General features: G+C 59.6%; 1 protein-coding gene across 1 annotated transcript in view; it reads left to right on the top strand.

Moving 5' to 3' along the window:
- The first annotated feature begins 4,278 nt into the window (after positions 1–4,278).
- LOC107322892 (pyruvate carboxylase, mitochondrial) overlaps positions 4,279–13,468 on the top strand; it is a 24,267-nt gene continuing 15,077 nt past the window's right edge. The window contains 7 exon segments of the mRNA XM_085520651.1: positions 4,279–4,414; positions 6,455–6,639; positions 8,724–8,889; positions 10,668–10,781; positions 10,784–10,812; positions 11,883–12,000; positions 12,702–12,853. Of these exon segments, the coding sequence (XP_085376777.1) occupies positions 4,279–4,414; positions 6,455–6,639; positions 8,724–8,889; positions 10,668–10,781; positions 10,784–10,812; positions 11,883–12,000; positions 12,702–12,853 (900 nt within the window).

Raw genomic sequence — 13,468 nt, 5'->3', positions numbered from 1 at the left:
ACCCCCCCAGGAGACACGCCCCCTCCCCTTATAGCCACTCGCTATAGGGGACCGTTGCCCACGTGACCGCCTCTATCGTTCCCTGTAGCCCCTCCATGTGTCCCGGTCCATATGGAGCCTATAGGGCCCCCCCTTATAGGTGCTGGGACTCCCTATAGACACCTATGGGGTCCTTTATAGGGCCTGGCCTCCTGCCATACGTCAGAGCCCCCTATAGACCCCTTATGCGGACCCCTATATGTCCCATGTGGAGCGGGGTCTCCTATAGGGCGGGGGGACCTATGGGGCTATGGGGGCTATAGGGACCGGGTGGGATTTCTGGGGGTCTTATGGGGCTATAAGGATTGTATGGGGTTGTTAGGAGTCATATGGAGTCACTGGGAGCCCCATAGGGCTATAGGAACTGTATGGGGTCAATAGGGGCCATATGGAGTTCTTAAAGGCTGTATGGGGCCTTACGGGCCCTTTAGGATTATTAGGGAGCCCTATGGGACCATAGTGGCTACCTGGAGTGATTAGGGTCCATATGGGCCATAAGGAGTCATAGGGAGTCACTGGGAGCCCCATAGGGCTATAGGAACTGTATGGGGTCAATAGGGGCCATGCAGAGTTCTTAAGGGCCATATGGGGCCTTAGGGGCCCTTTAGGATTATTAGGAGCTATATGGGCCATAAGGAGCCATATGGAGCCCCATAGGGCTATAGGAACTGTATGGGGTCATCTGGGGCAATATGGAGTTCTTAAGGGCCATATGGGGCTTTAGGGACCCTTTAGGATTATTAGGGAGCCCTATTGGCCATTAGGAGCCATATGGAGTCACTGGGAGCCCCATAGGGCTATAGGAACTATATGGGGTCATTTGGGGCCATGCAGAGTTCTTAAGGGCCATATGGGGCCATAGGGGCCCTTTAGGATTATTAGGGAGCCCTATGGGACCACAGTGGCTACTTGGAGTTATTAGGGGCCATATGGAGCTATATGGAGTCACTGGGAGCCCCATAGGGCTATAGGAACTATATGGGGTCATCTGGGGCCATGCAGAGTTCTTAAGGGTCATATGGGGCCATAGGGGCCCTTTAGGATTATTAGGGAGCCCTATGGGACCACAGTGGCTACTTGGAGTTATTAGGGGCCATATGGAGCTATATGGAGTCACTGGGAGCCCCATAGGGCTATAGGAACTATATGGGGTCATCTGGGGCCATGCAGAGTTCTTAAGGGTCATATGGGGCCATAGGGGCCCTTTAGGATTATTAGGAGCTATATGGGCCATAAGGAGTCATATGGAGCCCCATAGGGTTATAGGAACTATATGGGGTCATCTGGGGCCATGCAGAGTTCTTAAGGGCCGTATGGAGCCTTAGGGGCCCTTTAGGATTATTAGGAGCTATATGGGCCATATGGAGCCCCATAGGGCTATAGGAACTGTATGGGGTCATCTGGGGCCATGCAGAGTTCTTAAGGGCCATATGGGGCCATAGGGGCTGTTTAGGGGCCATAAGGACTAACTGGGTGCCATATGGGGGCTATAAGGACTCATAGGGAGCTGCTTATGGGGTCAATGGAGTTAATGGGGTCCTTATGGGATCAGTGGAGCCAATTAGGGACCGGGAAGGTTCATTAAGCACCACGTAGGATTGGACTTTGCCCCCCCCAGGGATCAATGATTCACCGGGGGGGGGGGGGGGGGGGCGTGCAAGGAGCGTGCAAGAGGAGGAACACGTGTGTGCAAAAGGGTGTGTGTGTGTGCAAGGGGAGCTCGTGCAAAGGGGGTGTGCAAAGGGGTGTGTGTGCAAGGGGTGTGTGCAAATGGGGGGATTGTGCAAGGGGAGCTCGTGCAAAGGGGGGTGTGCAAAGGGGGGGGTCATGCAAAAGGGTGTGCAAAGGGGGGGGTTGTGCAGGGAGTGTGTGCAAAGGGGGGGGATTGTGCAAGGGGAGCTCGTGCAAAGGAGTTGTGCAAAGGGGGTGTGTGCAAAGGGGGTGTGCAAAGGGGGGGGTTGTGCAGGGGGTGTGTGCAAAGGGGTGTGTGTGTGTGTGTGTGTGTGCAAGGGGAGCTCGTGCAAGGGGGGTGTGCAAAGGGGGAGTGTGCAAGAAAGGGTGTGCAAAGGGGGGTATTGTGCAAGGGGAGCTCGTGCAAAGGGGGGTGTGCAAAGGGGGGGGTCATGCAAAAGGGTGTGCAAAGGGGGGTTGCAAAGGGGGTGTGTGCAAAGGGGGGGATTGTGCAAGGGGAGCTCGTGCAAAGGAGTTGTGCAAAGGGGGGTGTGTGCAAAGGGGGGTGTGTGCAAAGGGGGGTGTGCAAATGGGGGTGTGTGCAAGGGGGGTTGTGCAAGGGTGTGTGTGCAAAGGGGGGGATTGTGCAAGGGGAGCTCGTGCAAAGGAGTTGTGCAAAGGGGTGTGTGTGCAAGAGGGGGTGTGCAAAGGGGGGGTTGTGCAATGGGGTGTGTGCAAAGGGGGGGGATTATGTAAGGGGAGCTCGTGCAAAGGGGTGTGCAAAGGGGGGTGTGCAATGGGGTGTGTGCAAATGGGGGTGTGCAAAGGGGTGTGTGTGCAATGGGTGTGTGTGTGCAAGAGCGGGTGTGCAAAGGAGGGGTCATGCAAAAGGGTGTGCAAAGGGGGGGGTTGTGCATGGTGTGTGTGCAAGGGGGGTTGTGCAAGGGGAGTTCATGCAAAGAGGGGTGTGCAAAGGGAGCTTGTGTAAGGGTGAGTCTGTAAGGGGTGTGTGTGCAAGGGGAGCTCGTGCAAGGGGGAGGGTTGTGCAAGGGTGTGTGTGCAAAGGACGCTTGTGCAAGAGAGGAGCTGGTGTGGCGCTCAGCCCGGCTCTGTTAATGAGCCCAGCTCCTGCTGCTTGTTAATGAGGCTGGGCCCGTGTTAATTGGCTGCGATGGGGGGCGGGGGAACGTGGATTGGGACGGGGCACAAAGAAAAGAGAAGGGGATTCTCTGCTGTCTGCTATGGGGCTGTGCTGGTTAAAGGGGGCACTGATGGAGCCCTGAAGCCCTTTTATTCAGGAGGGGATTCTCTGCTGTCTGCTATGGGGCTGTGCTGGTTATAGGGGGGGTCAGATGGAGCCCTGAGGCTCTTTTGTACAGGATGAAGGGATTCTCTGCTGTCTAATATGGGGTTTTACTTGTTATGGGGGGGGGCAGATGGAGCCCTGAGGCCTATTTGTGCAGGAGGAGGGGATTCTCTGTTGTCTCCTATAGGGTTGTACTTGTTATAGCGGGGTCAGATGGAGCCCTGAGGCCCTTTTATATAGGATGAAGGGATTCTCTGCTGTCTACTATGGGGTTGTGCTGGTTATAGGGGGGTCAGATGGAGCCCTGAGGCCCTTTTGTGCAGGGGGGGATTCTCTGCTGTCTCCTATAGGGTTGTGCTGGTTATAGGGGGGGTCAGATGGAGCCCTGAGGCTCTTTTGTACAGGTTGAAGGGATTCTCTGCTGTCTGCTATGGGGTTGTGCTTGTTTTAGGGGTGGTCAGAGGGCACTGATGGAGCCCTGAAGCCCTTTTATTCAGGAGGGGATTCTCTGCTGTCTAATATGGGGTTGTGCTTGTTATGGGGGGGGGCAGATGGAGCCCTGAGGCCCTTTTGTACAGGATGAAGGGATTCTCTGCTGTCTGCTATAGGGTTGTACTTGTTATTGGGGGGTCAGATGGAGCCCTGAGGCCCTTTTGTGCATGGGAGGATTCTCTGCTGTCTGCTATAGGGCTGTGCTGGTTATAGGGGGGGTTGGATGGAGCCCTGAGGCCCTTTTGTGCAGGAGGGGATTCTCTGCTGTCTGCTATGGGGTTGTGCTTGTAATGGGGGGGTCAGATGGAGCCCTGAGGCCTATTTGTGCAGGAGGAGGGGATTCTCTGCTGTCTGCTATAGGGTTGTGCTTGTTTTAATGGGGGGTTAGAGGGCACTGAGGTAGGTCTGAGGCCCTTTTATACAGGAGGAGGGGATTCTCTGCTGTCTCCTATGGGGTTGTGCTTGTTTTAGGGGAGGTCAGAGGGCTCTGAGGCCCCTTCTGGGAATGGATGGGGGGAGGGCAGAGATTCTCCTGTGGCTCTTATAGTGGTTGTGTACGTTTCAGGTCAGGGGGCAGTAGGGCAAAGGTGGGCGTCAGGATCCCTTCTGTTAAGGGGACGGGGGTGGGCTGGTACCACACTCTGCCAGCCCCACAGGGGTTGGGCTCCCTGGGGCCAGGGGGCAGTGGGGGAAAGGTGGCGAGGGATTCTCTGCTGGCACATCTAAGGGTTGTGATCGCCGTCCCTTTGTGTCCCCCCCCCCCAATTCAGATGTCGCAGCTGTGTGTCCCCCGTGGGGGTCGGGCCCTCTTGGGGGTCTGGAGGCTCCGTTTATTGGGGGGCCCCCCCGGCTCCGTGCGCTCTGCCAGCTGCCAGCCCATCCGCAAGGTGCTGGTGGCCAATAGAGGTGAGTGGGGGGCTCTGGGTCCCCTTGGTCCCCTCTGATGTCCTCTGGGGCCCCTCACGTCCAATGGGGCCCTGGGTCCCCCCCCAATGGCTCTGGGTCCCCCCTTTGGCCCTAGATCCCCCCCCCCCTTTGGCCCTGTGTCCCCCACACTTTGGCCCTGGGTCCCCCCCTTTGGCCCTGGATCCCCCCCCCACTTTGCCCTTATATCACCCCCTTTGACCCTGGGTCCCCCTATTTTGTCCTGGGTCCACCTCCATCTTTGGCCCTGTCACCCCCCTCCCCCCCTCTTTGGCCCTTATCCCCCATATCCCGTATAGGACACCCCATATCCCCCTTTCCCATATAGGACACCCCATATCCCATATAGGACACCCCATATCCCCCTTTCCCATATAGGACACCCCATATCCCATATAGGACACCCCATATCCCCCTATTTCCCATATAGGACCCCCCATATCCCCCTATATCCCGTAGGTGAGATCGCCATCCGTGTGTTCCGGGCCTGCACGGAGCTGGGGCTGCACACAGTGGCCATGTGCTATCCCCCTATTTCCCATATAGGACATCCCGTTTCCCATATGGGATCCCCCATATCCCCCCATATCCCATATAGGACGCCCCATATCCCCTTATTTCCCATATAGGACACCCCATATCCCATATGGGACCTCCCATATCCCATATAGGACCCCCCACATCCCCCCATATCTCATATAGGACCCCCCATATCCTATATAGGACATCCCATATCCCCCATATCCCATATAGGACACCCTATTTCCCATATAGGACACCCCATATCCCATATAGGACCCCCCATATCTCATACAGGACCCCCCATATCCCCTTATTTCCCACATAGAACACCCCATATCCCATATAGGACCCCCATATCCCCCTTTCCCATATAGGACCCCCCATATCCCATATAGGACCCCCTATATCACCTATTCCCCATATAGGACACCCCATATCCCCCTTTCCCTTATGGGACACCCCATATCCCCCTATTTCCCATATGGGATATCCTATATCCCCCCATATCCCATATAGGACCCCCCATATCCCATATAGATCGCCATCCGCGTGTTCCGGGCCTGCACGGACCTGGGGCTGCACACGGTGGCCGTGTGCTATCCCCCTATTTCCCATATAGGACACCCCATATCCCATATGGGACACCACATATCTCCCATATTCCATATAGAAAACCCCATATCCCATATTGGATCCCTTATGTCCCCTGTTTCCCATATAGGACACCCCATATCCCCCATTTTCTGTATAGAACACCCCATATCCCTTTATTTCCCATATAGGACACCCCATATACCATATGGTACACCCCATATCCCATATAGGACCCCCCATATCCCATATAGGACCCCACATATCCCATATATAACGCCCCATATCCCATATAGGACCCCCCATATCCCATATAGGACCCCCCATATCCCATATAGGACCCCACATATCCCATATATAACGCCCCATATCCCATATAAGACCTCACATATCCCATATGGAATGCCCCATATCCCATATAGGACCCCCCATATCCCCCATATCCCATATAGGACCCACATATCCCATATAGAACGCCCCATATCCCATATAGGACCTCACATATCCCGTATGGAATGCCCCATATCCCATATAGGACCCCCCATATCCCATATAGGACCCCCCATATCCCATATAGGACCTCACATATCCCCCATATCCCATATAGGACACCACATATCTCATATAGGACCCCCCATATCCTCCATATCCCATATAGGACCCCCCATATCCCCAATATCCCATATAGGACCCCCCATATCCCATCATATCCCATATAGGACCCCCTATATCCCCTATTTCCCATATAGGACCCCCCATATCCCATATAGGACCCCTATATCCCATCATATCCCATATAGGACCCCCATATCCCATCATATCCCATATGGGACCCCCTATATCCCCTATTCCACATATAGGACCCCCCATATCCCCCATATCCCATATGGGACACCCTATATCCCGTAGGTGAGATCGCCATCCGCGTGTTCCGGGCCTGCACGGAGCTGGGGCTGCGCACGGTGGCCGTGTACTCGGAGCAGGACACGGGGCAGATGCACAGACAGAAGGCGGATGAGGCCTACCTGGTGGGGAGGGGGCTGCCCCCCGTCCAGGCCTACCTGCACGTCCCCGACATCATACGAGTGGCCAGGGTGGGCTGCTGGGGGGTCTGTGGGGTGGGGGGGATGGTTGGGGGTCTATGGGGTGGGGTGGGAGAGGGGAAAGCTTGGGGGTCTGTGGGGTGGTGGTAGGGATGAGGCCTACCTGGTGGGGAGGGGGCTGCCCCCCATCCAGGCCTACCTGTATGTCCCTGATATCATATGAGTGGCCAGGGTGGGCTACTGGGGGGTCTGTGGGGTGGGGGTAGCGGGGGGGTCTATGGGGTGGGAGGGGGGTGACGCTTGGGGGTGTATGGGGTGGGGGAACCTGGGGGTCTGTGGGGTGGGGAGGGAGGGGTGTGGTCTATGGGGTGGGTGGGATCTATGGGATGTGGGTGGGGGGGAGGGGTCTATGGGGTGGTGGGTGAGGGTGGGGTGGGAGGGGTCTGGGGTGTGTGTGGGAAAACTGGGGGGTCTATGGGATGGGGGGGAGGGGACGCTTGTGGGTCTGTGGGGTGGGGAGGGAGGGGGGTGGTCTATGGGGTGGGTGGTATCTATGGGATATGGGTGGGGGGGAGGGGTCTATGGGGAGGGGGTGGGGAGGGGTCTATGGGGTGGTGGGTGAGGGTGGGGTCTATGGGGTGGTGGGTGAAGGTAGTGGGGGAAGGGGTCTGGGGTGTGTGGGGGAAAACTGGGGGGTCTGTGGGGTTGAGGGGAAAATCTTGGGGGTCTATGGGGTGGGGGGGGACTCTTGGGGTGTCTATGGGGTGGGGGGGGAGGGGATGCTTGTGGGTCTGTGGGGTGTGGGTACCCCCTTCCAACCCTCTCCCCCTATTCCCCCCCATTACTCGCTTTCACCCCTTCCCCCTTTTTCCCTTTCCCCCCTCACACCCCCCCCATAACCCCCCCCATAACACCGTCATCCTCCCCCTTCCCCCTTTTCCTTCCCCCATATCCCCCCATATCCCCCTATATTCACCCCATATTCCCCCCATACTCCCTCACACCCCCATAACCCCCCCATAACCCCCCCTCCCCCCCTTCCCGCTTTTCCTCCCCCCCACCTCCCATATCCCCCCCATACCCCCCCATAACACCCCCATCACCCCCCTTCCCCCCCCATATCCCCTCACACCCCTCCTAACCCCAATAACCCCCCATTCCGTCCCCTTCCCCCTTTTCCTTCCCCCATATCCCCCCATACCCCTCTATATCCCTCCATCCCCCCCCAACCCCATAATCCTCCCATAACCCCCCTATTCATCTTCCCCCTTTTCCTACACCCCCCATATCCCCCCATACCCCCCCTATATCACCCCATATCCCCCCATGTCCCCCTATATCCCCCCCCATACCCCTCACACCCCCCATAACCCCCCCAACCCCCCCCCATAACCCTCCCCTTCCCCCCCATCCCCTTTTCCTCCCCCCATCCCCCCCAACCCCATAATCCCCCCATAACCCCCCTATTCCCCCCCCTTCCCTCTTTTCCTCCACCCCCCATCTCCCATATACCCCCCATACCCCCCTATATCACCCCATATCCCCCCCATACCCCCATATCCCCCCATGCCCCCCTATATCCCCCCCATAACCCTCAGACCCCCCATAACCCCCCCATAACCTTCCCAACCCTCCCCCATCCCCTTTTCCCTCCCCCATCACCCCCCAACCCCATCATCCCCCCATAACCCCCCCTATTCCCCTCCCTTCCCCCTCTTCCTCCACCCCCACCTCCCATATCCCCCCATACTCCCCCTATATCACCCCATATCCCCCCATAACCCTCACACCCCCCATAACACCCCCCATAACACCCCCCATCCCCCCATAATCCTCTCCTTCCCTCCTATCCCCTTTTCCTCCCCCCATCCCCCCCATCCCCCCCCAACCCCATAATCCCCCCATGACCCCCCAACCCCCCCATATCCCCCCATACCCCCCCAACCCCCCCCATATCCCCCCATACCCCCCCTATATCACCCCATATCCCCCCATGTCCCCCTATATCCCCTCGTACCCCCTCACACCTCCCATAACACCCCCCATAACCCCCCCACCCCCCCCATAATCCCCCCCTTCCCCCTTTACCTCCCCCCCCCATCCCCTGAGTTGAGACCCCCGTGCTTCCCCTATAGGAGAACGGGGTGGACGCCATCCACCCCGGTTACGGGTTCCTGTCGGAGCGGGCTGACTTCGCCCAGGCCTGCGTCGATGCGGGGGTGCGATTTGTGGGACCCCCCCCGGAGGTGGTCCGCAAAATGGGAGATAAAGTGGAAGCCAGAGGGATCGCCATCGCTGCTGGTGGGATGGGGGGGGGATATGGGGGGTGATGGGGGCGATGGGGTGGATTATGGGGGGCTAAGGGGGGTTATGGGGTCATATGGGGGGGTATGGGGGGGGATATGGTAAGGGGGGATGTGGGGGTTTATGGGGGCATATGTGGGGGGATAGGGGGGTTATGGGGGGAATTATGGGGGGTTATGGGGGAGGGATGTGGGGATAGGGGTGTTATGGGGGGGATGGGGGGATTGATGGGGGGGATGGGAGATATGGGGGGGATGGGGTTGGATATGGGAGGTATATCGGGGGGATATGGTTTTGTATGGCAGGGATATGGAAGGGTATGGGGGGATGTGGGGGGGGTATGGGGGGCTAAGGGGGGTTATGGGGTCATATGGGGGGGGATATGGTAAGGGGGGATGTGGGGGGGTTATGGGGGCATATGTGGGGGGGATAGGGGGGTTATGGGGGGGATTATGGGGGGTTATGGGGGAGGGATGTGGGAATAGGGGGTGTTATGGGGGGGGATGGGGGGATTTTGGGGGGTTATGGGGTCATATGAGGGGGTTATGGGGGGGTATGGGGGGGATATGGTAAGGGGGGATGTGGGGGGGTTATGGGGGCATATGTGGGGGGATAGGGGGGTTATGGGGGGTGGTGGGGAGTTATGGGGGAGGGATGTGGGGATGGGAGTGTTATGGGGGGATTTTGGGGGTGTATGGGGGAGTTATGGGGGGATATGGGGGGTATGGGGTTGGATATGGGAGGTATATGGGGGGGATATGTTGGTGTATGGCAGGGATATGGAGGGGTATGAGGGGATGTGGGGGGGGTGTGGGGGGTTATAGGGTCATATGTGGGGGGATGGGGGTTTGTGGGATCATATGGGAGGGATATGCGGGGATACAAGGGGGGTTATGGGGGGGGTATGGGGGAGGATGGGGGGGGGATGGGAGAGGGGTATGAGGGGGGATATGGGGGGTTATGGGGTCATGTGGGGGGTATGGGGGGCAGATGGTGGGGATTGGGGGGTTATGGGGGGAGATGGAGGGGATATGGAGAGTTATGGGGCGGAGGGGTGAGGATGTGGGGAGGGGATGATGGAGGGTTATGGGGGATTATGGGGGGATATGGAGTGATATGGGGGGGATATGGGGGAGTATGAGGGGCTATGCGGGTGTGGGGGGGGATATGGAGTGGCATGAGGGGGTTGGGGGGACGTGGGGGGTTATGGGGGCATATGAGGGGAACTGGGGGGATATGGGGGGGAATGGGGGGACGTGAGGGGGATATGGGGGGTTATGGGGGGGATATGGGGGTTATGTGTGGATATGGGGGGTTATGGGGGGAATATGGGAGGGTATGGAGTGGTATGGGGGATGTGGGGGGGGCTGGGGGGGATATGGGGTTATGGGGGGCATATGTGGGGGGATATGGGTGGATATGATGGGGGGTATGGGGGGAATATACGGGGGTGTGGGGGGGGGATGTGGAATGATATGGGGAGGTATGGGATGATGGGGGGGGATATGGGGGGATGGGGGGGGCTTGTGTGGGGGATATGGGGGCATATGTGGGGGGACATGGGTGGATATGGGGGGTTATGGGGGGGATGTGGGCGATATTTTAGGGGTATGGAGGGGGTTATTGGAAGAGGAGTTATGGGGTGCTATGGGGGGTTTGGGGTCTAGGGTTATTGGGGGCTATGGGGGGCTGTGGGGAGCTATGGGGGGTTATGGGGGGCTATGGGGGGCTGTGTGGGTCTATGGGGTGTCATTGACGTCCATGGTGCCCCCCAGGGGTCCCGGTGGTCCCGGGGACGTCGTCTCCTGTGGCGTCGTTGGCTGAAGCTCAGGACTTCGCTGCACAAGTCGGGTTCCCCATCATCTTCAAGGCAGCACATGGAGGGGGGGGCGCGGGATGAGAGCTGTGAGGGGGCCACAGGTAATGAAATGGGGGGGGCTATTGGGGGTGTTGGGGGGGGTCCTATAGGGGGGTGTTATGGGGGGGTCCTATAGGGGAGTGTTATGGGGGGGTTGAGCTTTAGGGGGGTGTTATGGGGGGTACCTGGATCTGGGACCTGGGGGGGATTTGGGTTCGGGGGGGGGGGAGAACTGGGATTTTGGGGGGCTGGGTGGAGAACTGGGTCCTATGGGAGGGATCTGGGTCCTGTGGGGGGAATCAGGTTCTATGGGGGGGAACTTGGTCCTATTGGGGGGATCTGGGTCCTGGCGGGGGGCATCTGGGTCCTATGGGGGGTGATCTGGGTTCTGGGGGGGTTCTGGGACCTGGGGAGGCGGATCAGGATCCTGGGGGGGGGAACCAGGTCCTATGGGGGGTGATCTGGGTCCTGGGGGGGGGGATCCAGGTCCTGGGGGGGTTCTGGGACCTGGATCTGGGGACCTGGGGGGGGATCAGGATCCTGTGGGGGGGAACCGGGTCTTGGGGGGGCATCTGGGTCCTCTGTGGGGTGATGCAGGTCCTGAGGGGGGGATCTGGAACCTGGGGGGGGGATTTGGGTCCTATGGGGGGGAACTGGGTCCTACGGGGGGGAACTGGGTCCTGGCAGGGGAACCGGGTCCTGGGGGGGTCTGGTTACTGTCGGGGGGATCCAGATCTTAGGGGGGATTTGGGTCCTGGGGTGGGGGGGGATCTGGGTCCTGTGGGGGGAGGTCCAGGTCCTGTGGGGGGGGGGGATCTGGAACCTGGGGGGGATCTGGGTCCTGGGGGGGATTTGGGTCCTATGGGGGAACTGGGTCCTGGGGGGTGGAATCAGGTTCTATGGGGGGGATCTGGGTCCTGGGGGGCAGGGTGGGATCTGGGTCCTGGGGGGGTGAACCGGGTCCTGGTGGGGGGTCTGGGTTTTGGGGGGGGAACTGAGTCCTATGGGAGGGATCTGGGTCCTATGGGGGGAGATCAAGGTCCTGTGGGGGGTCCTGGGGATCTGGGGGCTTTATGGTGGGGGGCTTTGGGGTCAGCTGGGCTCTATGTCTGTGCCCCCCCCCCATAATTAGGAGCTGGAGGAGAGTTTCTCCCGCGCCTCCTCGGAGGCTTTGGCTGCGTTTGGGGACGGGGCTCTGTTCGTAGAGAAACTCATTGAGCGCCCGCGGCACATCGAGGTCCAGATCCTGGGTATGTGGGGCTGGGTGGGTCATGGCTATGGGGCTGGGATGGGGCTGTGGCTATGGGGCTGGGATGAGGATCATGGCTATGGGGCTGGGATGGGGCCATGGCTATGGGGTTGGGATGGGGCCATGGATATGGGGCTGGGATGTGGCCATGGCTATGGGGCTGGGATGAGGATCATGGCTATGGGGCTGGGATGGGGTCATGGCTATGGGGCTGGGATGGGGTCATGGCTATGGGGCTGGGATGGGGCCGTGGCTATGGGGCTGGGATGAGGCTGTGGCTATGGGGCTGGGATGGGGATCATGGCTATGGGGCTGGGATGGGGGTCATGGCTATGGGCCTGGGATGGGGCCATGGCTATGGGCCTGGGATGGGGTCATGGCTATGGGGCTGGGATGGGAATCATGGCTATGGGGCTGGGATGGGGTCATGGCTATGGGGCTGGGATGGGGCCATGGCTATGGGGCTGGGATGGGAATCATGGCTATGGGGCTGGGATGGGGATCGTGGCTGTGGGGCTGGGATGGGGTTGTGGCTATGGGGCTGGGATGGGGTCCATGGCTATGGGGCTGGGGTCTGTGGCTATGGGGCTGGGGGTTGTGGCTATGGGGCTGTGTGCCTGCATGGCAGCACACAGAGGCCCATTATGTGTCTGTGCCCCCCAACCCGGGGTCTCTCACCTGTGTCCCCCCGTCCCCCCATAGGGGACAAGCACGGGAACGTGGTTCACCTTTACGAGCGCGACTGCTCCATCCAGCGCCGCCATCAGAAGGTCGTGGAGATCGCGCCCGCGGCGCAGCTGGACCCACAGCTCAGAGCGCGGCTGGCACACGACGCCGTCAGCATCGCACAGCAGGTGGGGGGCACAGATACAATGGGGGGGGACAGGGGGGAAAGAGACCCCAAAGTGGGGGGGGGACGGGACAATGAGACCCCTAAGTGGGGGGGTGTGGGGCTGGGATGGGGGGCACAGAACTCTAAGTGGAGGGGACAGTGGGGAAAGAGTCCCCAAAGTGGGGTGACAGTGGGGAAAGAGACCCCAAATTGGGGGGGTTTGGATGGGCGGTGGGGGGGAGAGACCCCTAAGTGGGGGGGAGACAATGAAACCCCTAAGTGGGGGTGTGGGGCTGGGATGGGGGGCAGACACCCCTAAGTTGGGGGGACAGGGGGAAAGAGACCCCAAAGTGGGGGGCGGTTGGATGGGCAGTGGGGGAGAGAGACCCCTAAGTGGGGGGGGGGGGGGGTTGGATGGGTGGGCGGGGGAAGAGACCCCCTAAGTGGGGGGGGACAGGACAATGAGACCCATAAGTGGGGGGCGTGGGGCTGGGATGGGGGGCACAGACCCCAATGTGGGGGGGACAGGGGCGAAAGAGACCCCAAAGTGGGGAGGGTTGGGGGTTGGATGGGTGGTGGGGGGAGAGAGACCCCTAAGTGGGGGGGGGACAATGAGACCCCTAAGTGGGAGGTGTGG

This window comes from Coturnix japonica, chromosome 20 (genome assembly GCF_054131305.1).
Source record: "Coturnix japonica strain WE chromosome 20, WE-NBRP24, whole genome shotgun sequence".
NCBI lineage: Eukaryota > Metazoa > Chordata > Aves > Galliformes > Phasianidae > Coturnix > Coturnix japonica.
Note: the sequence above shows the minus strand (reverse complement) of the source record. Positions and strands in the feature narration are given on the sequence as shown.